Source organism: Triturus cristatus, chromosome 11, assembly GCF_964204655.1.
Source record: "Triturus cristatus chromosome 11, aTriCri1.1, whole genome shotgun sequence".
Classification (NCBI taxonomy): domain Eukaryota; kingdom Metazoa; phylum Chordata; class Amphibia; order Caudata; family Salamandridae; genus Triturus; species Triturus cristatus.
In genome coordinates, this window is record NC_140594.1 from 1,147,774,705 (window position 1) to 1,147,800,836 (window position 26,132).

General features: G+C 45.6%; 1 protein-coding gene across 1 annotated transcript in view; it reads left to right on the top strand.

The window, feature by feature from the left end:
• The window catches only part of LOC146788612 (uncharacterized), a 459,070-nt gene that overhangs the window by 398,772 nt on the left and 34,166 nt on the right, over positions 1-26,132 (top strand). The window contains exon 6 of the mRNA XM_085633182.1: positions 14,317-14,640. Coding sequence (XP_085489308.1) covers positions 14,317-14,640 — 324 coding nt within the window. The remainder of the gene's footprint in view (positions 1-14,316; positions 14,641-26,132) is intronic.

Here is a 26,132-nt window from a genome sequence, read left to right on the forward strand (position 1 = left end):
CACCCGAAATCCCATCTCCAGAAACATTAATTATAATATTGTAAAGCATCCGAGACCATAGCTGCACCCACTGCCTCTGTAAGGATGAGAGAAGTACAGTTTTAAGCACCTAGACAATGCCTCGCAGTAAAGAGCGCTACACAAGTATACTTACCCAATTGGTTTGCCTCTGCTATTCTTGGAATAACATCTGTTCCTATCAAGTTACACTTAGTCACTGCCGGGGAGCTCAGTTGCCTAGGACAGAGGCCCTGGGACCCTCCAGGCACTATCTGGAGGCTGCGGTGGCCCCTTGAAAAGTAGTGCTGAGTTTCTGACAGTCTGGCTACTCCGACGCTGTGGCATGAAGTGCCCGGGGCATGGGCTTTTGCTTTCCTGTGAGGGTCACCCCATATCTTTGCTGCAGTCGCTGAGGCGGTGACCGAATATGACCTGCGGCCCTCTAAGGTGAAATTCGATGTGGCTCACATCAACAAGTTTTAAAACGTTCTCTTGTTTCTCTCCCTTGGTGCGTTTTCTATTAAATTCCACGAGTAAGCCTGACTCTTTACAAATGAAATGCATGCAGGGGTACACGCCCTTCTGTCAGAGGGACGTAAGTGTAAGTCAGGGCATCTTGTGATCTTAGACCCTGCTGCGGGGTAGGGGCAGTGTCTCTACGGGCACTCTGGGGCTTTTGCCCTGCTATGGATTGAGGCTGGCATTTAAGGAACCCCTCTGTGCTCAGCGCGTGCTCTGCGATGGCAGCAGAGTTTACCATGTGTGACTGTTTATGTCCTGCTCTGCAACAGGGTGGGGTGGGGTCATAGGACACTCTGGGTTTATTATGGCTTCCTCTGGGGTGTGTTTGAAGTCAGAGGGCATATTGTGAGGTAAGGTCCTACTCAAAGGGTGAGCTGGTTAGAGGGGACATCTCGTAGGTTCGGTCTTTCTCTAAGTGACTTTTGGATGTGCAGGGTTGGATTGGGATCAAAAATTGGCCCACATCTGAGCATTTCGTCTTTTTTTCAAAGCACAGCTTCAGTGTTTTAAGTGTTTTAAAAAGGGGGGGGGAATTCTATAAAAGGGCCATTAGCTTCACTAAAATAAACAAAAAATGCAAATGTTGCCAGGAATCTTTGTGCACGGATTAGCTCACAATGGTGAATCACGCCTGAATATAAGTGCTCAGGCTCCCTGCTGAATCTGCATACATTAATGGGCTGGCCAGCAAGATACCAGGCATGACACCTCCACACCGTTGGTAAAAGGGCAGTGATAGAGGCCCATCTGCCTCCAGAAAGGCTGCTTAGGCCCCCACTGTGCCTATGGCATCATCTGAACTGCACAGACACATCCGAAATCGCCCCCCCTCTGGCCAAAAAGCGGCCACATCTGGTACACGGATGCCGGCCCATTGCCCCAGTGCCCGCCTTTCTAATCCAACCCCGGGTGTCAGAGATCAAACATTCTTTGGGCTGAGGTCGTGCTATGGTGTGGGTTGGATGTTCCATGACATAGGCCCAGCTCTATGGTGTGTACGATATCTAAGGGTATCCTGTGGGTCTCGTGTCAGTGGGATATTTGGGGCTCAGGTGTTTCTCTTGCCCTTTCTCTTGAGGGCCAGACAGGGCCCCTGCTTTAAGAACTACTGGAGGTGCAGATGCGGGATAGTGGGGCTTCCCCTGGACTTTGACCCTTGGCACCGGAGGATAGTTGCCCAAATGCCACGCCACGCTTGTGGCTCCATTCCCACATATAGTGGTACATCATGTTCATCACCCCTGACCTAATCTTCCTCCTTTGCACGAGTGAAACGCATCCCCTTTTTTCCACCTTTTCTTCTCCGGGTAGCCTTGGTTTTGAATCCCAGACACACCTATGTAAACAGCTGCACACATTTACATACGCATACGCAAAGATTGTCCTCTATAGCTCATAAAAAGTAGCAATTTCTTAAATTATAAATAATTCAATCGTATTGCTTTATTAACCTTCCTGCATCCTCAAATTTGCTTGAAATTGCACCATTTGTCCACTCTTTTTTCAAATTTTTCTCGGGCATAGAACCGTGTCCGAACCCCCCGACGGTTGTTCGGGCTCGATCACTACGATCGCTCGCCACAGTGCAGGACAAGAATTATTTGATGCCCTACCACTTTCAAATTTCACCAACCGCCACTGCACATGATATAGTGCTTGAGGAGAGTCAGCAGGAATACCTGTATTTACCTTGTCCCGCAATGGCACCACCTATATGAACAACACCAGCAGTTATCACATGACCACAGTAAATGGATGACTGTGGGTAGCGCAGTTCGAACTCTATCCAACCACGCTGGTAGCAAGGAATTGCGGCTGGACAAAGCAGGTTCCACACTTGTTGGCCGATCAAGCAAAGTACTGAATTACTGGGTCTGAGCCCCTCTGCAAGCATGACAAATAGGACATATATAGTTTTATTTAGGTATGGAAGCGGAACTAAAGTGCCGATGTGTTTATGCATTTAATAGTTTTACAAAGCTCTTAGATGTTGCCCTATGACTACTTTAGAGCACTATGGAAGCAAAGAAGGTGAAAGGAATAAAATGATATGGCGATGAAAGGAATTGGACCACCGGGATATGGTAAACATTAGGAGATGTGTCAATGGTCATCCTAGGAAGTGATCTCGGAGGACATTTTTGTCTGGTTTTTATACTGACTATGTTTTAAGTGGTGAACATTGAATGCATCTATGAAAATGAAGGTTCTAAGGTGTTTTCTGAACTGAAGGCACTTTACCACGTTTCTCATAAAAGGGTCCAGGTCGTTCCCAAAGTGAGGCCTCACGCATATCAAGCATCTTCCTCATTTGTCAGTCTTCTGGGCTTGTGATGAATAAGCTGTGGAGCACTGTCCTATCTTGAGGTTCTCATACGTTGGTAAGGTGAGGCCAGATGCTTGACTGTATGAAAAAGAGTGACTACTTTCATGTGAGAGTGGATGAGTGACTGCATTGATGAAAGCGCAGAGGTACTTTCAGTTGTAAGCCAGACTAATTGGCTTGGACAATGCTTTCTCATAGTGCAGACACCACGTTACAAGGTTTAGTAGCTCCAGATATTATTCTAGTTCATGATTTGTTGATTATACACAGGTTTCTTTTGCAGGAGCATTAGCCCACCGAACTGGATTGCAATCGGCAGCACTACATTTGAAAATCTAGTTTCACACAAATCACCCAGCTCCTTGACTCTGCACAATGGAAGTCCAGGTTCACACCAGCTTCCACCATTCTGAAATGTGAGAAAGCTTTGTGCAGCATGAAAGGGTTTTATCACTCTTATTCCGCTCGCATTTTGTGAATAGCTGGGCTTCACTGGCCAAGGGGCCTCTTCTGTGACCCACGTGGGGAGCGGCACTGAAGGTGTGACAGGAGCAGGGCTTTCCCATAGAAACTTAGGACAGAGAGTGAAAATCGGGACAAATGAGTTAGTCTTTGCTAGAAAACTCGAAATGCCCTCATCACAAGTTCATGGCTAAATGTCAATCACTTCACAAGAAAAACTCTGGGGCATATGTACAAGCCCCTATCGTAATGGGAACTTCCCTTTTTCTGACTTTTCTGTGGCGATAGGGGCTTTGCCTTACTTACAAGGCAGCATTAAGCCACTTAACATGGCTTAACGCTGCCTTGTAAACAAGGCCCTCTTTCAGCTATGCTTAGTGTGAAAGGGGTGGGCAGTGGGTGTTGAGGTGGGCATTGCACCGGAAAAACACCCATTGATTTTGACGCTGCCCCCTATTTACAAGGGTGGCCCAAATAGGAGGCAGCGCCAAAATTAAGACCAGGGAAAACCTAGTCTCAACTTGGCGAAATGAGGAGAAATGCTTTATTTCTCCTCGATTTTGCTTTTTCCATGTGTGCTGCTTTGGGCTGGATTGTTTATGTGCAGGAAGGGACACCTTCCTACATATAAACAATCTTCCCCTGCAGGCAGACACCCTTGCACTATGGTGCAAGGGTGCCTGCATTGGCAGGCAGCTAAGTGTAGCGCCAGCGCAGAGGGAAACGCAAGGCTGCACTACAAATAGTGCAGCCTTGCGTTTCTAAAATGGTGGAGTGAGGCGTTAAGCCATGACGGCTAACGCCTCACTCCGCCGCTTCTTTGTAAATATGCCCCCCTGTGAGCACAACACCTAGAGCCACTAACATACTTGAAAGGAAGCTCTCCTTTTCGACTCTTTTCATACAAATCATCTACCTCATTTACATTTGAAACATTTAATAAGCATCTCATTTGGTTTTGTGTGGAACAGCTAATCTTCAGGAGAGCAGGAACCTGCATGTCTCGATCCATTTTAAAACTCTAAATAAGACCCCTAATCTTTAGACTGTTGTTGCTCTTATTTAGCAGAACTGGGCAGTCCACAATATAATTTGGTATCTTATATCTTAACTTTTAAAGAAACATTACAGCAATCCAATCTGTAGACGGGATGCACACACAACCACACATGCACTCACATTGCATGCAAACATGCCATGGAAGATAAGGGCACACACTCATACACTCACACCAACAAAACAAAAGCATGCAGGTGCCCAAACACACATACATCCACCTAATGCATGCCCTCACATATGCACCCACAAACACGCACACATGCAAACACACAGAAACGTGCCATTTAAGACAAATGCACAGGCACAGACACTTGCAGAAACAAGCAAAGGCAGGTGCTTGAATTAAAATATGTAGATATAAAACATGCGTGCCCTCCACAGCACAAGATGAAAGTGGTGCAAAGGCATACATGCTTTCTCGCAGACACACACACACACAAATATATGCTCACAACACACATATAGCACACATAAACTCAAATACAATTCCAATAACGCTTTTACAGTAGATATCTCTTTAACCCCTTCAGTGCCCGCCCCTTTCCCCGCCCTGTGCCGGCCGTTGCATTAGCGGGCGGGGTCTATGACGAGCTGGACTCGTCATGGGCACAGCGCTACCGCGGCCCATGACGAGTCCAGCTCGTCATGGGCACTGAAGAGGTTAACTGTGCTTCATAAAAGAACTCTCCATCCGGAAGCCTTTCCTGAGGTGAAAGGTCTCCAAGATAATAGCTATATCTTAGGCAACGACTGAGTTATTTAAGGAGAAACGTAATAAGAATTTGTTTAGCGAGTGGAAAGAGATTACCCAGCAATGAATTAGTTAATTTCAGCACGCATTCTTTAGTTAATTATTCCCTCTCCTGTCTCCGAGAGGTAAGGGATTCAATGGCTGTTTAAGAATCACCCATCTGTATTCTAGCAGCAGCTCTGCTCGGAGCACTGCTGCTTCTGCCTGCTGGAGCCGATGTGCTCCTCTCCTGAGGTGGGCGGGGCTGCTCGTGGGCCCGTCCGAGAGGTCCAATAAGCAAGACCTCCGAAGACGGCCGAAGCCAGGGGATACACGATACTGTGGGGATGCCATATATTACACAACACCACCTTGTTTGCCTGGTTGGGCCATTTAGGACACAACTATGGTTCATACTGCGCTTGTGGACTTTATTTAGAAATCACACAAACTATATCAGAGCATACACCAACGGTATTAAATGTTTGTCTCAGATGGTGTCTAGCGAAATAATGCTGTTAATTGTGACCTCCCTTCCAACGTTTGCGCTTATAGAGCCCGCAGGGCATACCTGTAAAAATAAAGAAACAGGACATTGTGGAGAGGTCAAGGAAAAAGAAGAAACAAGGAACATATTGCAAAGCTTAGCTGTTTGTAAAATATAAGTGTTAAGCAACCAAGTTGTTGCAAGGGTGGAAAGGAATGAGCAACGTGACTCCTGTGGGGGGTGAACGATTCTTTAATTGAACTTATTAAACGTCTTCTAAGTGATTCTGCGGAGGATGATAAGCGTCCTTTATGGGCAGGCGTCAGTCTTCTTCTCAAGGCTATGTGGTCCTCTGCGCGACTTCGGTCTCGCCGTCCCTCTGTGGGCTCCGTGTTTATAGAGAAACATGGGACAGAGGAGAACGGAATTTAGAAAACAGTTTCTGACACTTTTTTGTAATAAGTGCCGGGGAGTGAGGGATCACCTCGTACCGTGCTATCTTTACCAAAGCGTCCACTTTATGAGAAAAGGGGGGGTTCCGAGAGAGTGCCCGAGGTAGTGGCGAAGGGGATTGAAGTGAGAGAGAGAGAGAGACCCGGTTAGACCTCCGGACGCTCCTCCCGCCTCTCGAACCAACCCGATACTCTCTCCCGTACCTTGAGGAGCCACACTCCTCCTGGAGTGTGGCCGGACTGTTCGCGGTGTCGAGGGCCTCCTGGCGGACTCGTGGCCTCCGCTGGTGTCGATGTTCCAGCTCACCTCCCTCTGGTCTCTTCTGCTTCTCCGAACAGGATCACGCTCTGTCCCGTCTCGTCTTCTTCTTCTTCCGTGTTATTGCCCGCCCGCTTCCTGTCCACTTTCCTCCTTATTGGGCGGTATGGCGTGACGTCATCCGGGGGTGGGGATTCGCTGAGCGAGAGTCCCCAGTTAAAGGCGCCTTCTTCTAACTCTTCGGTTTCATCCGATACGGACACGGAACTCCGTTCATCCTGTTGAGGTAAGATAAGAGGGGGATGATAGGGGGTTGTAGTCTGCCAGCTTGCATAAGTATGGTTTTCCTCTGGAGATAACCCCACTTTGTTACACTCCCTCCCCCTAAGACTCTCCTGATCGGGGAGAGGGAACACCCGGGACAGATAGTCTGCATTTCTGTTGTCTCTTCCTTTTCGGTGGCGTACCTCAAAGACAAACGGTTGGAGGGCCAAAAACCACTGAGGACTCTGGGATTTTGAGATTTATTCCTACACATCCACTGTAAAGGGGCATGGTCAGTGTACAGAGTGAATGGCCTCCCTTCCAAGTAATACCTTAGTTTGTCTATTGCCCATTTTATTGCTAAGCATTCTTTCTCTATCGTGGGGTATTTCACCTCGCTAGGGAACAGCTTCCGGCTTATATACAAAACGGGATGTTCAACCCCCTCTTCCGATCTCTGGGACAATACCGCCCCTAATCCATAATTGGAAGCATCGGTTTGTAGAATAAAGGGTTTGGTAAAGTCGGGTGATGCCAAAACCGGACTCGTTGTGATGATAGTTTTGAGAACCTGGAAAGCCTCTAACATGTCTTTGGATGGTTGAGCCAACATCCGAGAGTTGGCTTCTTTACGGAGAATGTCAGTTAAGGGGGCGGCTACTTCAGAAAACTGTGGCACGAATCGCCGATAATATCCCAACAAACCCAGAAAGGCACGAAGTTCCCTTTTGGTTGTGGGGAATGGGGTTTCTGCTATTGCCCAGACTTTTTCTGCTTGAGGAGCTATCACGCCATGACCTAGGACATACCCCAAGTAATTCACTTTTTGGAAGGCTGCTCGGGACTTTCTGGAGTTGATATGCAAACCAGCTTGTCTAAGGGCTTGAAGGACAGTCTGGAGATGAGACAAGTGTTCTTTCCACGTCCTGCTGAAAATCACTATGTCATCCAGATATGCTGAGCAGAAAGAATGGAAGTGTTGGAGTACTGTATTCATTAAACGCTGGAATGTAGCAGGAGCCCCATGTAGTCCAAATGGTAAGACGTTAAATTCGTGGAGCCCTTCTGCTGTTGCGAACGCCGTTTTCTTGCGATCCTCCTCTCTTAAGGGCACTTGCCAATAACCCTTAGTCAGGTCTAACGTGGTGATGTACTTTGCATCCCCTAGTTTTTCAATGAGCTTGTCTACTCGTGGGATGGGATATGCGTCAAAGGATGAGATACCATTCAAAGCCCGGAAGTCCATGCAGAACCTTGTTGAGCCATCTGGTTTCGGTACCATTACTATTGGGGAGGACCACTAGCTCACTGAAGGACGTATCACTCCCAAACGTAACATGTCCTGTACCTCCCTTTTTACCGCAGCTCTCTTTGCTGCTGGGATTCTGTAGGGCCGCTGCTTTACCACCTTCCCAGGGTAAGTCGTTATTCGGTGTTCAGCAAGAGTGGTTCTCCCTGGAATATCCGAAAACAGGGCCGAAAACGGCCGCAATGTATCAAACAGTTCTGCTCTTGCTTCTGATGTGAGTTCCTCATTTACCACTAGGTGACTAAGCATAGTCCCCTCCATCTCGGTAGTGGGCAAAGTCATATGCGCTGAATGTGGGGGGGGGGTCCCAGACATTTTTTTAGTAAGTTTATGTGAAACGTTTGTGTTCGTCTTGCGGTCATTTGTAGTCGGTAGGAGGTGTTTCCAATCGTCCCCACCATTTTATACGGCCCCACCCATTCTGACTGGAACTTCTTTGTGATGGAAGGAAGAAGCACTAGGGCCCAATCTCCAACAGATAAGAGTCTCCATTTCTTTCCTCGGTTATAATAGGTCTTTTGCTTCTCCTGGCTCTTCTCTAAATTGGAGTAGGCCAGATCCCTCAGCTTCCAGAGCCGGGATTTCAGTTGTTGTGTATATTCCAAGATGTTTTTGCTTTCTTCTTCTTTCTCCTTCTCCCACACTTCTTTTGTCATTTCTAGTAACGTTCTGGGTTGTCGGCCGTATAGTAGTTCGAATGATGAGCATCCCAGACTGCTTTGTACCTGAGCACGGAGTACATTGAGGGCCAATGGTAGCAATCTGTCCCATTCCTTTCCCTCGACTGTCAACATTTCTTTCAGCGTGGTCTTTAATGTCCTGTTGTACCTTTCCACAAGGCTGTCTGTTTGAGGATGGTAGACGGCGGTCTTTATGTGGTGTACATCTAGAATACGGCGAATTTCCTTCATTAGACGGGATACGAATGGTGATCCCTGGTCCGTAAGAATCTCTTTCGGAAAACCCACTCGGGAGAAGAGCTCTATTAATTTGTCTGCGATGTTTCGGGGAGTTGGGGATTTAAGGGGAAAAGCCTCCGGGAACCTAGTGACGTAGTCCACAATAACGAGGGCGTACTGGTGCCCTTTTTGTGTCTGGGGTAGGGGCCCGATTAAGTTCATCCCAATCCTTTCAAATGGGACTCTCACTATTGGCAGCGGCTGGAGGGGTACTGCTGGGGGACGCTGGATGTTTTTCTTCAGACATTCTTCGCAGGTCTGGCAATGGTTCTTGATATCTTTCTAGACTCCAGGCCAGAAGAAGTGACGCAACACGTTTTGGGTTGTTTTCTCAGCATCCGTGTGTCCAGTCGTGAGGTGAGAGTGAGAGAAGAAGAGGACTTGATCTCTAAATGCCAAGGGGAGCAGGAGTTGAAGGGGATCATCTACTCCATCTTTACGATACAAGAGTCCCTCTTTGATTAGGAAGAGGGAATAGGTAGGAGATGGATTTTCGTGATTTGCACGAGCGGATTCCCATGCGTTAAAGAGGGTGGAGTCATTAGCTTGTGCAAACCGAAAACTCCTATCCATTAACCAAAGCTCAGGGGACGCAAGGGCAGGAAAGGAGTGAGTGGATACCTGTTTCTTTCTTGGTTTGGGATCCCTCTTCTGTACACTATGCTGGAAGAACCTCAAGAAGTCGGGGTTGTCTGTCCCTAGCAGTAGTTCTTCAGGCAATCCCTCTACCACCCCTACCCGCACTGTACAAGGAGTCCCATTTGGGGGGGGTGAGGGAAATGGAGGCCACGGGGTAAGGACGCACATCCCCATGTACGCACCTGATATGTACTAGGTTGTCAGGAACATATTGAGAGGGATCTACCAGGCCTTTCTGAACTACTGACTGTCTGCAGCCTGAGTCTAGCAATGCTCTTATCTTCTTGCCATTCACCTGTACATTCACATGAAAAGAGGTCCCCATCTCGGCTGTGTATAGGATGGACTTTGGAAGGTAGCCCACGTCCATTGGTTCTTCTGTGGATCGGCGTTTGGGACAGACCCGTGCTATGTGTCCCCAGTCACCACACTCAAAACACTGTGGTCTGCGAAAAGTAGACACGTCCGGTCGGTTAGGCTTGGCACGGGGTATTTCTGACAGATCTCGTCCTTTTCTCTCTGTCTTCATAGTTGTAGGTTTCAACACTTTTTCGCTTTCCCCTATAAAGGTGCGAGGTTGGGCTCGCGAAAAGGTAGTAGCCATTTCCACTGCCAATTCTGGGGTGTGCTGATGGTGTTGCCTTAACCATCTCTGGGTTCCAGGAATTGCTCCAAATAGATCCGGTCCATTATTTCGTCTTTGGAACTTGTGGCGAGCCTTAACCACTTATCAGCTGCCATTTTGAGGTGGAAGAAGAGAGTCTTAGGGTTCTCCCCCGGTCGGGCTCTTTCTTTCCTGAACTTCACCCGGTATGCCTCAGCATCTAGTCCGAGGTGGTCCAGTATGACGTCTTTTATGACGTGGTATGGAGTGTCACCCTGGGGGTTAGCTACTTGGTATGCCGACTGGGCTTCCCCAGTCAGCAATGGTGCCAGGAAGAAGGGCCACTTGTCCTCAGGCCACCCACAGACCCAGGCAACACGCTCAAAATTTTAAAAAAATGCGTCTGGGTCTTTCCAAACAATGTACTTTTGGAGGGAGATACCCGAGGGTCCCTGTGTTGTGCCCCTTGCATCTCTCGAAGGGAGTACGTGGGGTTCTTTTAAGGCCTTCTGCAGACCTTCGATATGGGTGGTAATAGAGTCTTTAAAGACGTCCCTGTCAGCTTGGGCGGACGTCAACTGTCTTTCAACGGCCCATTCAAGTCGTTCTTGGCCTTTCTCTAGGTGCTGTATAAGGGCGTCCATCATAGATGTACTGATGGAAGAGTCTCCTATCTGGCTCGCCAGTTGTTGCAAGGGTGGAAAGGAATGAGCAACGTGACTCCTGTGGGGGGTGAACGATTCTTTTATTGAACTTATTAAACGTCTTCTAAGTGATTCTGCGGAGGATGATAAGGGTCCTTTATGGGCAGGCGTCAGTCTTCTTCTCAAGGCTATGTGGTCCTCTGCGCATCTTCAGTCTCGCCATCCCTCTTTTGGCTCCGTGTTTAGAGAGAAACATGGGACAGAGGAGAACGGGATTTAGAAAACAGTTTCTGACACTTTTTTGTAATAAGGGCCGGGGAGTGAGGGATCACCTCGTACCGTGCTATCTTCACCAAAACGTCCGCTTTATAACATAACAACATAACACGTGTATTTGTAAAGCGCACGTTCACCACTACGGGTATCTTGACGCTGAATAACAGATGTTTATTGTTACCCAACTCAATGGTACTCATTTTATCGACCTCAGATGGATGAAAGGCTGAGTGGACCCGCCGGGATTTGAACCTGTGACCATGAGGTCGAACGCAAGCCCCTGCAGCAGATGCATTAGTCCTCTGAGCCACCAGACCCGGCTACTGGTTACCGGCTATGAGAAAAGGGGGGGGGGTTCCGTGAGGGTGCCCGAGGTAGTGGCGAAGGGGGTTGAAGTGAGAGAGAGAGAGAGACCCGGTTAGACCTCCGGACGCTCCTCCCGCCTCCCGAACCAACCCGATACACGCTCCCGCAGCTTGAGGAGCCACGCTCCTCCTGGAGCGTGGCCGGACTGTTCGCAGTGTCGAGGGCCTCCTGGCGGACTCGTGGCCTCCACTGGTGTCGATGTTCCAGCTCACCTCCATCTGGTCTCTTCTGCTGCTCCGAACAGGATCACGATCCGTCCCGTCTCGTCTTCTTCTTCTTCCGTGTTATTGCCCACCCGCTTCCTGTCCACTTTCCTCCTTATTGGGCGGTATGGTGTGACGTCATCTGGGGGTGGGGATTCGCTGAGCGAGAGTCCCGAGTTAAAGGCGCCTTCTTCTAACTCTTCGGTTTCATCCGATACGGACATGGAACTCCGTTCGTTCTGTTGAGGTAAGATAAGAGGGGGATGATAGGGGGTTGTAGTCCACCAGTCTGCATAAGTATGGTTTTCCTCTGGAGATAACCCCACTTTGTTACACAAGTGTATATAGCTATTTTCGCATCTTTGTTTACTGTGTCTTTGTTAATGTACATGCATCATGCAATCTGACAGAACTGGATGCCAGAAGAAATAGGAATAATTTGAAATGTTTCTACAACATGGAAGATGAGTTCTGAACTGATGTACGTGCTCTGGGCCCTCGCCAACGTGACCACGACCGTGTATGGTGGTCGGCAGGCCAGAATTCTGCTGCTCGCGGAACTCCGCGGAATATGGCAGAGTTTATAGGTAGGCATGTCACAACAGGAGGCAGAGCCTTTCCAGTCCTCAGCCTCAAGCTGTGGAATGAATTCCTGCTTCGTCTCTGGAAGATTATAAACCTTAACAGTTTCAAGAGTCCACTACAATTGCAGTTGTTGAAGTGTCCTCAGTTTGCCATGTTTCTTAGCTTTTTGCTTCTGCTTTTTTCATTTAGTTCCTTGCACCATAAATCTAAAGTGTATGTGCAACTAATAAATGAACAATAATAATAATAGCAATCATAATAATAATAACAATAAGTATGTCTAACTTTAGGTGAACAGACAGATCCCAGCGGTTCAAATACGTACATGAGTTCAATACAAAAACAGTTGTTGACGACTGGTTTGACCTCTCATAATGATGCTGTGATCCTCTCCTGGGTAAAATAATGTAACAAATAGAAGTAAAGCTACAATATCCGAACCAGTAATCAGTGGTTAATACATTTGTCTTTGCACCAGTGAAGGGGATATTTTTGTTTGTTTGGTGATAACAATGCACATAAATCTATACACACCCTTACGGTTTGCATGTTTCTTTGCATATGTTTGCCCATACAAAACAATCAATTTTTGTGCTGCTAGTTTGTATATTTTTAGACATACTATTTGCTAAATGATGATGCATTTCACTGATAGTTTCTTATCACTGGGATTATATATCTGCTGGGGCAAGAGCCACCAAGTGGAATCAGAAGTATTCATAATAGTTATGCATATATAGAGAAATTTGCTTTTAATAAGAAGGCAAACCTGCCAGGTCACTCTGCTTTCTGATCCAGTCCATGTGACCCTAGAGGTCTGAAAAGCCTACTCAGAGGGTTCTTGGCTTAAAATATTAATGATGCGTATATAAATAAAGCAGTAAATGGTAACATTGAACATTTTAAGACGTTCTGTAAATGTGAAGGAATTTGAAACTCGCGACTAAGAATTACCTTACTGTCCTCAGAAAGATTCATGGGAGCGGTGCAAGTGCATCAAACTGAAAAAAGTTTGAACAATAAGAGACTGAAACCAAATTCAGAAAAGCTCCAACCTTCCCATTAAAATTTATATTTTTTTAAATTTGTTGGATTAAATATATTTAATTGTTTATGAACTTGTTTGATTAATTTCTTTGTGTGTATTGTTTTGTATTTCAAAGCATCGAAAATGCTTAGTCCAGTGGCCCTGGGTTCTAATAATCACTCAGTGGGGGTCCCAGATTCCAATAATGATTCAATGGGGGTCCCTGGGTTCCAGTAATGATTAAGTGGCGGTCCACAGAAGTCAAAAGGTTAATAACCACTGCTCCACGCAGTAAGGATGAAAGGTCTCTGGCTGCTTAAGTCTGTAGGTCGGAGGGAGAGAAAGAGGCATAATGTCATCAGTGAACACAGAGTGGAGTTGCTTTTTCATCCAAAGGATTCAAATGTTGGCTCATTGGGCTCATCAGAGAGGGACTGGTTTTCAAAAACTGAAATATGGTGAAGTGCTGGAAGTCACTGAGCTGAGAGTGGCACATGTGACCTTCCTAGACATAAGGTATGATAAGCATCCTTTAATTTATGTAAATTATGTGGAGATGATGGAGGCAGAAACAATAAGCCAATTATCCTGCAGGAGTTTGATAATGGAGGCTGCTTTGCTTCAGGCAGCAAAGGTAAAAGTCATCATTCTTTTTCATGAGAAAAGATTTTGTAACCTATGTCGGCCACATGGAGATAGAAAAGGGTGACCAGATAGGTGAGTCAGTGTGGTTCGAGCAGAGCCTCTTATCCTTTGACACTCAGTATTTCCACACATTTCCTTCGATGCACAGGCCACACAATCCTCATGAGATTCAAAGCAGTAATGCAGTATGCAGATGTCTAACAATGGTTTCTGAATTACAGTTGGGAGTTGGATATAATGATCTCTTTGTTTATGATGCTGTGGTACAGTGATGGTTCCTGCATAACACCTGGAGGTTATACATCATGATGCAGGCATTATGGCATTCTAGGTTAACAATAGTTTAAGCATGAAGCTGTGAGTAACAGATTGTAGAAAGGATTGGGGCTGGGCTTGGAGGGCTGGAGCTTGAAATGGAAATATTTGTCTCAAATAATTGCAGGTTTAGAGCTAGATATTAGAAATGTGTCTGCTAATACTGCATTCTTTTTCCAACAGTGATGCCGACAACTACACCAGTGAAAACGCAAGATCTGTCACATTCAGAATCTGCAAGCACAGACACAACAACAAACAATATTAGTGCTACTGGAGGGTCAACAACATCAATAAGTACCAGCACTGAATCACTTCACAGCACTGAGAGCTCAACAACCATGTTACCGGCAAGCAGCTCCAACTCAAATCATGTAACCAATGACACATCCACGGAGACAACTATTGGTTCAATCTCAGCTACAGGGTCAACTGCAACAAGCATGGTATCCAGCACAACAGACACAACTACATTAACATCTACTTCCGGGTATAATGCAACATCTGGTAAGTACAACCTATTGTGTCCTTTTCACATTGAGTAACAAATATTAGTGGGAAAGGTTTAGACCTCTGATTATATGGGAAACTTGTTGGATAAATAGGGGAGGCTAACAGATGTGGGGTAGTGGGACAGCGAAATCGCAGGGAAGGCGCTTAACATGCTGCACGCTTAAGCTGTGCAGGCGAACCTTTAAATGGGGAGTAATTGAGTATAAAAGCATGCCAGGTATAAACTAGCATTAGTTTCCCAAGTCTAAAACACAATTTCAATGGAGAGGGCATGTCAAATGCATCAAAATCACCAAACAAGCATAACATGGCAACTGCTTGAAAATGGCAAATAGTAAAGCTAATTTATGGTAAATTCATAACATTTTGTATTTGCGGAGCACACAAATCTTCAAAAAGGTGCCCTGGTGTTTGCCTAGATGACGTTTCTCCAGACAGAGAGAGACATAAAGGCCATAATGTATAGGTAACTCAAAAAAGTGCGTTTTTAAAAGTTTGTGAAAACTGTGAAGGTCAGTGTGGGATGCAGGTGCAGTGAAGAGGAATTTCAAGCATAGGTATTAATTACTGAAAAGGATTTACCAACCAGCTGAGCTAGGGGAAAGTTTGGGAAAGCCAGAAACGTAGCCAAGGTGGGAGCAGCAGTGACCCAATTCCAGACGCCATTATTACGTTAGAGAATAAAACATTCTCCGACCGTATTTATTACATCTCAAAAACACGACAAATTTTTCATTTTCATATCAAGTTACAATATGTACAGAATTCCATTACATGGACATAACTAATACATGAAATTCCTAGCAAATACTCCATAACAAATTCATGACATTTCCTAGCAAGCACTCCAAAGGAGTCATGGTTGACCACTCCTCAGGCCCTTGTGGCTGTGAATGATTCAATTGACTTGGACCCGGGTAAAACCCTGCTGGTCCCTGAATAAGTTGTACTTTACAAGGCAAACTCACCTACCCCCTCAAGACAGAGGGAGCTTGGGCCAGCATCACAGTTGTTCCCCCAAACAACCATGCCACAGCCAACGCAATACACAGATTCCCCCTGGCACCCATTGGGAGATGGGCCTTGACAACCAGGCCCCACCTTGGCACAGGTATCATCCCCCAGTATCCCCTGGCCTTTGTAATGGAGTACATTGGCTGGCTATGGACAATCGCGGTAGTCGATGTCTTCAACCTTCTGATAAAGGCCATAGTACCCCTGCCCCCGGCTTGAGCTAAAGGCTTGAAAAATGATTCCATCCTGAATTCACCTGCACTTACATTCTTGATGCCAAGGTTGTCTACCGGTTTTGTGGCCAAACATGACTCCTCCTCAACTTTAATTGGTGACCGAAAAAAGCTCATCATACAGAGGACGTAATCTAGAGAAAAAATAAGAAATCCAGTGCCGAAAGTGTAGGGAGTGTGTCAGGGGTCGTCAGGGGCAGGTAGCAGAGAAAGGGCAATCAGGTAGCCATGCTGATTGTTTAACTTGTGCTGCTGCCCTTGATGCTCACCAAGGTGCCCCTGACCAGACCGTTCCGTCCCGCACCTCTCTCCGGGGCCTGTGAGCTTGTGCCTTAGCCCATTGTCCAGAAGTTGTACTTACAAAAAGTAACACATATAACTAATTGACATAGACTTGGCTTGAAAGAGGCATCTCTTGTGACTCGGTAGCCTGTGTAAAGAGGTCAGGTGGGCAGAGATGTGAACTCTTCTGTTTAAACCCAAGATCAATCCTGCTGAGATGCTCTGAATGTGCCGAGGATTGTCTATATCATAACCAAGCAGGTAAGGATATAAGGAGTTACACCAGTGTAAGTGCCAAACAATGTTTTTTATTCTGCGCGTACACAGTGGCGGACTCAGCGGGCTGGAAAGGTATCTCAGTGGTGCTAGCACTTTGACAAATGTGTGACTATAAGGCAGCACCAATCCGCCTGATCCGCATGATACGCAATTAAAACAAGCAGTACAAAATCTACTGAGGACGCGTTGAAGACAGGTGAACGCATTAGGCCTCACGTCAGTGCATGGAATGTGTGCACCGTATAAGAGGAGGGACACCAAGTAGTAGATAAATAGCCCTGACAAAGGCCCCAGACCCATTTAGGCTCCTGGTGAGGGCCAAAACATGTTGGTACTTTAGAAGGGCACAACTGAACAATTATATTCAAAACACCCCGACCGTTTAACATTTTTATCCATCCCCTGGTACCCTCCGAATAAAACACATTGTTTGGGTATACCTGTAGGTATTTTTATTATCACTCATCTGGTTCCCTGCATGAACAGTATATCTTTATATAAGAACTCCCATTACATCTATGGTTGAGTCCGTCCGGGCAGCACCATCTTACACGAGTGTGGATAGACGCCTATGATGAAGCATGTCATGATAAGTGAGTGAGGCGTCTACTCCCATATCTTTGGATACCCCATTGACCAAAAACAAAGCGGAGGGAAACCTTCACATCCAGATAGAACCCTGGTTCCTTGTTCCCCCTTTCTTTTATAAGAGGCCTAAACTCCTTTTGGGAATTTTTGATGGCATCAGTTGCTTATATGTGATAAGAGCTCAACAACCATGTCACCAGCAAGTGGCTTCACTCAACTCATGTAACCAATGACACATCTACAGAGACAACAATTGGTCCAATGTAAGCTACAGGATCAACTGCAACATGCATAGTAAATAGCACAACAGACACAACTACATTAACATATACTTATGGGTATGATGCAACATCTAGTAAGTACAAACTATTGTGTTCTTTTTACATTGAGTTCCGAATATTAAAGGGAGATTTTCAGACCTATACATCTATGGTAAACTTAAGGGATGAATAGGGGAGGCTAACAGATGTGGGGTAGTGGGACTGTGAAATCGCAGGAAGGAAACTTGACATCCTGCACGCTTAAGCTTTGCGGCTGAACTTTTAAATGAGGAGTAATTGAGTATAAAAGCATGCCAGTTATAAACTGGAATTAGTTTTCAGGGAGAGGGCAAGTAAAATACATGAATATCACCAGACAAGCATAACATGGCAATTTCTTGAAAATGACAACTAAAAAGGCTAAAGTATGGTCTATTCATAATATTTTGTATTTGTGAAGCATGCAAATCTTCACAAAGGTGCCCTGATGTTCGCCTAGATGATGTCACAATAGAGGGAGACACACAAAGGCCTTAATGCATAGGTAACTCAAACAAGTGCATTTTTAAACGTTTGTGAAAACTATGAAGAACAGAGCGGGACACAGGAGCAGGGATGAGGAATTTTAAGCATTGGTAGTGATTACTGAAAAGGATGTACCAAACAGCTGAACTAGGTTAAAGCTTGGAACAATCAGAAACCTGCAGGAGTTGTGCATACAATACATTATGCAGATAAATCATTGATGTTCTATGAAGAACATTTCATGACAGAACCTCAACTTGAAAAAAACATATCTTGTGAGGGGGTAGCCTGTGTGAAGAGGCCTGGTAGGAAGAGATGTGAGCTCTTATGTTCAACCCAAAGAACAATTCAACTGAGATGCTCTGAATATGCAGAGGTTTGTCTATATCATACCCAAGCAGTTGAAGCTATAGGGAGTTACACTAGTGTAAATGCCAAAGAACAAGCGACTGAGCAGCCATATTTCTAGGTCTAGATGGAACAACATGAATAATTTTCCTTACGGCAAGAAGCAGGTAGTAACCAGCTTGTGTATTTGTGCAGAGAATGACAAATGGCATCAAAAGTGATTCCCAGATTATATGTAGATTTTTCAGATCTGGCATCCCCTGGCAACGGAGCAAGAGCAATTTTCTTCAGAGATACTTCCCGAGTAGAAAGAATGTATTTGTGCTAAGGATGGGTCCATCTTTCGGTTCAAGGCAGTCCTTTTCTGAACTCAGATTGGCAAAACTTTGCAGACTGATGGATGTGTAGGGCAGACCAGACCTGTTTGAATAATACAAGGGGCTGCTGAAGGGACTCGCGGGTGGCAAGACCCAGGACTCTCACAGGAAAATCTCAGAAACATGCGAGGAGCCGGGAGTTGGAAATAATGATCTATATGTTTAAGATGATGTGATAGAGTGATTGGTACTGCACTGCACCAGATGGTTAGACATGATAATCCATACAGTACGTATTCTAGGTTAGCAAACTGTAAGAAGGTAGGATCCTTTTTCAGTGTGTCCCATACCACCGTGACTGGGTCAGACCCTATGTTTATCTCAAGGAACTCCTGGATCCAGCTACTCATATACATCTGGTATCCGACATCGTACAAAAGCGCTCTTTTGAAGCTCCAGGACGAGATTTCTCCACAGGAGCCCAACCCCTTTATGTTTAGGATAAGTGGATTGTGGTCCGACATGAATCGGGGGGCAGTGTCGATAGTACAGTCCCGGATCAAAGATGATGAAGCCAGAAAAAAGTCCAACCTTGCTAAGGAAAGGTGCGGGGCTGAGTAATAAGGAAAACCTGGTTGATTCAGTATTAAATTAGCCCACACATCACTAAGCCCATGAGTGTGCATTAAGTTTGTTAAGGCCTGATATACTTTTGGCTTCCTGCCTGTATATTTCCACTGGTTGTTCACTCTCCAATTACTAGGTAAGTTAATATTAAGGTCGCCACAGATGATAACTGGGAAAGGCCAATGGGCTAATTCTCCTGAGATCCAATTAATTACCCCGGAGTCATCAGTATTGCTTCCATAAATGGAACATAAAGTAAAAGAAAAATCAGGCGATAAACGGCATTCAGCTATAACCCATCTTCCAAGAGAGTCAGACTTCACACGAACAGATTTAAGTGGATGATTCTGTTGGACCATGATCCCTACACCTTTCACATGTGCAACCTGAGATGTCCCCCCAATTACTTTATACCCCAATGAAGTCAAAAGATGTCTCTGCGATCCCTCGATATTTCTTTCCTGGAGGCTAACGATGTCGCCCTCCAGCAACCCCTGTGCCACCTTCTGCCTCTTCTGAGCATCATGCAATCCACAGATGTTTGCTGATATGATTCTAAGATTAGTTATCTTATTCATGTTAATGCTTGACCAAATTTCCCGAGATTAGACATCATACGAATTACATATGAAATACAATCAAAGCAAATCTGAAATCTGACAAAAGCTACCACACCCTTCTGGGTACTAAATGATATCATTATCCTGTTTACAATAATACATAGAAAATTATTTTTCCTTCTCCAACACACATTTCTTACCCGTTTGCGCTTTTTACCACTAGGTTCAACTTCATAATAACTATTGCAAACAATATGGTAAACACCCAGTGTCCCCCCCCACTACACTACTTGACCAACACCCCTCCCCCGCCTCCCCCCAAAAAGGGAGAGCAATCAGGAAAATCCTGAGTGATGATCATCAAATGTGAGTGATTAAACAAAGAAGACTAGCTTAAGTTGACCAAAGTGATGCAGTACTCAAAGTAGTTCTGTCACAGACACCTTGTAGGTGTATTCATGAAGCCCTCACCCACCAACCTAGTTGGTGGCATGCTTCATCATCGGGCCCACCCAGTGATACCTAGTATGTCCCGGGTGTGCTACGACGCCTGATTACAGCGGAGCTGGTATATTGCTGAGAGTGCAGTGAGGTTGGGTGAATTGTGATTTAAAACGGCTTGGTGGTGGTCCCAGTACCCAAAGGTAAATTAAATTTTAATAACTGGGCCGACACCAGCAGTTAAAAGTAAGGCTACAGGACGTGTAAGGGTGGAGAGTTACTGCCCCCTGCGTCCTTCAGATGGTCGACATGTTTCAGCCGCTTTGGGTTATTAGCCAAGGCTTCCTGGAGGGAAGCGGTAAGGGGATGACCAGTACGACGGCGGGACAACAGGTACAAGGCAGGCACTGACCAGAAAGACTGGTCATCCCCTTACCGCTTCCCTCCAGGAAGCCTTGGCTAATAACCCAAAGCGTATGCATGAGAAGGGAATCCCCCTCTCACACATAGAAAAACGCCTTAGTGAGTGTATCACATAGTCTGTACCACAACACTAAGTCTGTTTTATTTTCACCACACCCTTTTAAAAACGGTCCTGAGGAAAGCCAGAATACTCTAAGGCACTGGCTGAAACATGTCGACCATCTGAAGGACGCAGGGGGCAGTAACTCTCCACCCTTACACGTCCTGTAGCCTTACTTTTAACTGCTGGTGTCGGCCCAGTTATTAAAATTTAATTTACCCTTGGGTACTGGGACCACCACCAAGCCGTTTTAAATCACAATTCACCCAACCTCACTGCACTCTCAGCAATATACCAGCTCCGCTGTAATCAGGCGTCGTAGCACACCCGGGACATACTAGGTATCACTGGGTGGGCCCGATGATAAAGCATGCCACCAACTAGGTTGGTGGGTGAGGGCTTCATGAATACACCTACAAGGTGTCTGTGACAGAACTACTTTGAGTACTGCATCACTTTGGTCAACTTAAGCTAGTCTTCTTTGTTTAATCACATATAAATCCCTCGGGGACATGGACTAGCTTTCTAGTCCTCTCTCTCCCTCTTGTTACACGCATCAAATGTGAGTCCCCGCCGCTCATCCACGCCGTATTTATCTGCCAAAGATTTTAAGGTATTACCGGCAAGTGGGAAGAGCTCCATTTGAAAAGCCTATCAGAGCCCCCAAACAATTCCCTCCAAGAAGCAGATAGTAAAAAAGAGAGGAATAGAAAAGAATAGACAAGAAGGGAGCGGCATATACTAGAGTGTTAATCTTTGTCGGATAGAATGCTGACTAGCTATGGCCCTTTCTAGCCTTGATTTCCCCAAGAAATTCCTCTGCCTTAATCTGACAAAAAGGTACGAGAAGACCTGTTTAAAATAACCTTCAGTCTGTCTGGGTTCATTAGGAACACCTGGGCGCCCTGCTGCTGGAAAGGGGCAATTAACTGGCGAAGGCCCCACCTCCGCTTCACTATAGAGTGACAAAAATCATCAATAATACCCCATTAGAGCCCTTCTGGGAATTGGGACGGGCCTGATCGTAGACCAGCTGTCTAAGCAAAAAGTTTGCAAAAATCACCAGAAAGGCCCTGGGCTTTTCCCCACTGTAGCTACTGCCATTGTGTTGTTTCTTTAAGGTGAAAGGGAAGTGGTGTGCCCGCTGGACCTCGTGATCCCAATTCCAGTTGGAATGTTCGGGAAAGGCATCCCGCAGGAGTTTCACAATGAAGCGCCGTGGATCGTCCTCCTCCACCCCTTCAGGAATCCCAAGTAGGCGGAGGGTATTCCGGCGCTGTCTGTTCTCTTGCTCTTCCATCTTCACCATTAAATCTGTCAGACATGCAGCTTGGGAAGAACCTTGGTCTTTTAAGGTGGTTACTTCGGTTTCCAAACTTTCTGTACGGCCTTCCACCATGGTAACCCGATCACCAATGTCAGTGCAGATTTTACTTAGCTTCCTCATGCCCCCTTGCAATTTTTTGGCGGCCCCTTTGGTGAGGCGACTGTCAGAACAGGTCTCTTCCTGAAACTGGTTTATAGAGGCCAATATGGACGTTAGAGAGGGTTCTTCCATAGTTTCCGATACAACTCTTGTATTCTCCCAGTGTGAGGCTTTCAAAGCTTCCACGTCATGGGCAAAAGAAAGCTGAGAGTATGAATAATCCCACTTAAGCTGGCTGCGTCTTTTTGACTTGTTACGTGTCCTTTTCTGTATCTGTGGGGAGACCTTACGGTGCTCCATAAGGAAAAATAAACAAGAAAACACGCAGGTTTTGAAGCTAAAGGACAAGATGGCAGAGGCGGGAGAGAAATTAACAGGGACAGTTCTGATGGGGGCTGAAATTGAAGCAGCACAGCTCGAAGCCACTCCCATCAAAGCCAAAATTGGGTCGATACTTTGCAGAGAAAGTTGCCGCAAAATGGGCCTCTGCTCGTGAACAAACCTACGAGTGTAGTGATCTTATCAATCATCAGTTGGCCATCAGAACCAGGCAGCAGGTTTCCGCTAACGAAATACTCTCAATACAAGTCTCTACGGAGGAGATTACTAACGACCCGATTAAAATCCAAGGGGTATTTTGAGAGTTCTATAAAGGCTTATTTACAGAGGAGAAATCAGCTTACCGGATTCTAGAGAGGCAGAAATCTCCAACTATCTGAATGCAGTCTCGCTGACTCAACTCAGCGCGGAAGACCATGACCAACTAGAAGACCCTCCATCATGGGAAGAAATTGCTATAGCCCTAGCAAATCTACCAGATGGTAAAGCAGCTGGTTCTGACTGCATCCCGGTGGAATTTTGTAAAAAAACATCCTTTCAAATAAAGGACCTTTTCACAGCACTGGTAGTTTAAACCTTTAATGGGGCCCCTCCACCCGCCTCATGGTCATCTGCTAAGATTGTAATCTTTCCAAAGAAAGGTAAGCCACCGCTGGAAATAGGTTCTCCGCTGCTCTTTGTCATATATATAGACCCTTTTATCAAGAAAATTGAAAAGAATCAAGAAATTCTGGCTGTGAGCAGATTTGGTCTAAATACTAAAATCATGGCCTAAGCCGATGATCTTGCCTTGGTGACTCCGGACCCTGAGACAGCTATTTAAGCCATAGAACAGTTGGCTCAAGAGTTTGGGAAGATTTCTGGATACGCACTCAACAAAGGAAAGACACAAATCATCCTTAACAAGAAAATTATGTGGACAGATAGCAGGGTTGTCCATAAGGCTAAATATTTAGGGGTAAACATTGTGGCCGACACTGACCTAGTTGTTAGTGAGAATCTGAACCCGCTGGCGGCTGAAACCAAAAAAGCAATTAATCGAATCAATAACCTACATTTGACCATAGTGGGGTGGTGTAACGTCCTTAAGATGATTTTCTTCCACAAACTTCTTTATTTGTTTAGGCCTATCCCCCTGGAATTTAGTAAGATAATGCTTCAGAGATTTGAGCAACTTTTTTCTCAATTTGTTTGATTATACTCTCAGCCAAGGAGATCTTTTAAGCTTTTATCCCTTCCCCGTGGCCCTGCAGAATTGCACTATATTACTGCATGAACATCCACCTGTTACAACAACAGGGCTACCGTCTCCCTTTGAATTATTACTTGGGGCTGAGGCCTGGGGCTGCCTAGGGCAACAGCTCGAATACGGGTACTGCAAGCGGGTCTGATTTAAGACCCTGCTGGGCGCTTTTAGGGTCTTCTCCAATTTAAGCAAACTTTTAGGTTTAGGTAGACTGAACTTTTATACCCCTATACACAATAATGCTAACCTGTCCACTATCTTTGGAAGATCATATCTCTAAAACTGGATTAAGGCGGGCATACTAATGCTGGGAGACTTGTTTGCTACCAAAGGAATCCGGCCCTTCAATGATCTCAGGACTCAATTTAACCTGAGCCATAATAAGGCTTTTAAATACCTTGCCATCAGGGACTTCTTTGCAAGCAAGGCCGGCAGGACTGTGGGTTTTGCGCAAATCAACCTTATCGATAGGCTAAATGATCCTATCTTGCCCCGCATTGGGTATATATACTCTGCACTGAATAGCCAAATGCCTGACGACATGGCCAAGATTGCAAGCAGATGGCAAAAAAATTGGATATTCCCACCAATATTTTCTATCTTGCCCTGCAATCCGCCCAGAGCGACCTGTTATCCGCCAAATTGCAGGTCCCGTTTTACAAAAACAGCTTCTTCCTGTACATCACACCCAGTAGAATTGCAAAATGGGGGACAGGCAAAGAAACTCTCTGCCCTAGATGTGCGGGATTTAGCGCAGACTCTGTCCATATGTTTCCACCTGCATAAAACGTGAGCCACTACTGAATGAAATACAGGACTTTCTAAGGGTAGTCTTATCACGTAATATCCAGCTAACCCCCACGACCATCTTGCTGGGTATATAAGATAGGATTGTAGGAAGAGCGGTGGGGCATTCATTTTTGTGACCATGACTATTCTCAGGTTTTGTATAACTTCTGTTTGGATAGACCCGAATCCCCCTTTATTTTCCCAATAGTTGGCCCGATTGGTGGCAACATGCAATCTTGAAAAGGCTATTTACGCTAAAAAAGGCATCCGGGCAAAAAAGAAGGGATTAGTCATTTGGGAACCCCTATCCAGGTGGCTCAATCAGACAAACTCCCAGGGTTTCCTCTTTTTATTAACTTTTGTATGTTTGCACTACAATTTGTTAAAATGTTCTTTGTTTACAGATATGGTCATTCATTAATCCTGTATGTTGTAGTATGTCTGCGATTTTTTGCACAAGAGGCACGATTCACTTTATTAATAACAGATTTTTAGTGGTGGTACTATTATGCCTCATGGTCCTAAAACTCATGCACTGGCACTTTATGTATTTAGTGCTTCCTGTTTAACAGTTAGTACTATGTTTGCAAAATTAATTCACTTTTTTTCAGTTTTTTCTTTCGAGGATTTTAAAAAGCGATCATTGTTTAAATGTAATTTGTTTTCCCCGCTGGCGTAAAACCTCTTTGTTCCAGATTAGAGGGTGGGAGGTGGGGGGAAACGCTGTATTGGATTATTCTACCTTTAACTTTGTATTGCATATCTATAAAAAAAAAACAGGAAGACAGGATCCTTCGGCATGTTTACCCCCACTTTTTGCCTGGTGAGAAGCTGGTTTTTGACTAGTCTGACTGGGATCCTGCTAATCAGGACCCCAATCTATCTTCTTTCTACCTAAACAGTTATGTTATGTACTTATGTACACTCCAGATTGGATACTGGGATACCCTTGTCAGTTCCTAGTATATGGTACACCTGTACCCAGGGCATAGGTACCCAAGAAGCCTCCCATGGACTGAAGCCTGTATTATGTCACCCATGAGAGGCCATGCAAAATAGAACTCCAGGACTGCCATTGCAGCCTGTGTAAGTTGGTGCATGCACCACTTACTAAAGATATAGTTTTACTATATCTAAGGGGCACTGCACTTAAAACCTACAAGTCACCCCATATAGCAGGCTTTTACAATCCTGAGAACAGGGTGCTGGGTTCTAAGTGAGCGGGTGCCTCTGCATGAGCAGGACACACCTGCAGCCTACGGAGTCCATTCTCCCAGTTTGTCAGTGAAGCAGCCATATATTACTATAGAGGGGCATTATGCAACCACGTTATGACCAACTCTAAAATTGCTGAAACAGACCCTATCGTGTTTTGTGTCAAACATTTTGGAATCATACCCCCACACCAGTAACTCGTGCCTTCAAGCTCCGGACAGCAAAAAATGGTTGCTGCTGACCAGAGACACATTTCTGCCGTACTGATGCTCAGCCAAGCTCGAGCAGGAAAAGGCAGAACAATAGGCATCCTCTCACAGGGAGGTGGGACCTCCTCCCAGACAAGATTTAGAGCATGGGGGGCACATTTGGTGTCCCTGTGCATAGTCTAGTTCAAACCAGTCCTGGGAGTCGTTGACTCCCACTCTGGTGCGAAACTGGCCAAAGGACATGGGAGTAATTTTCCCTCTGTCC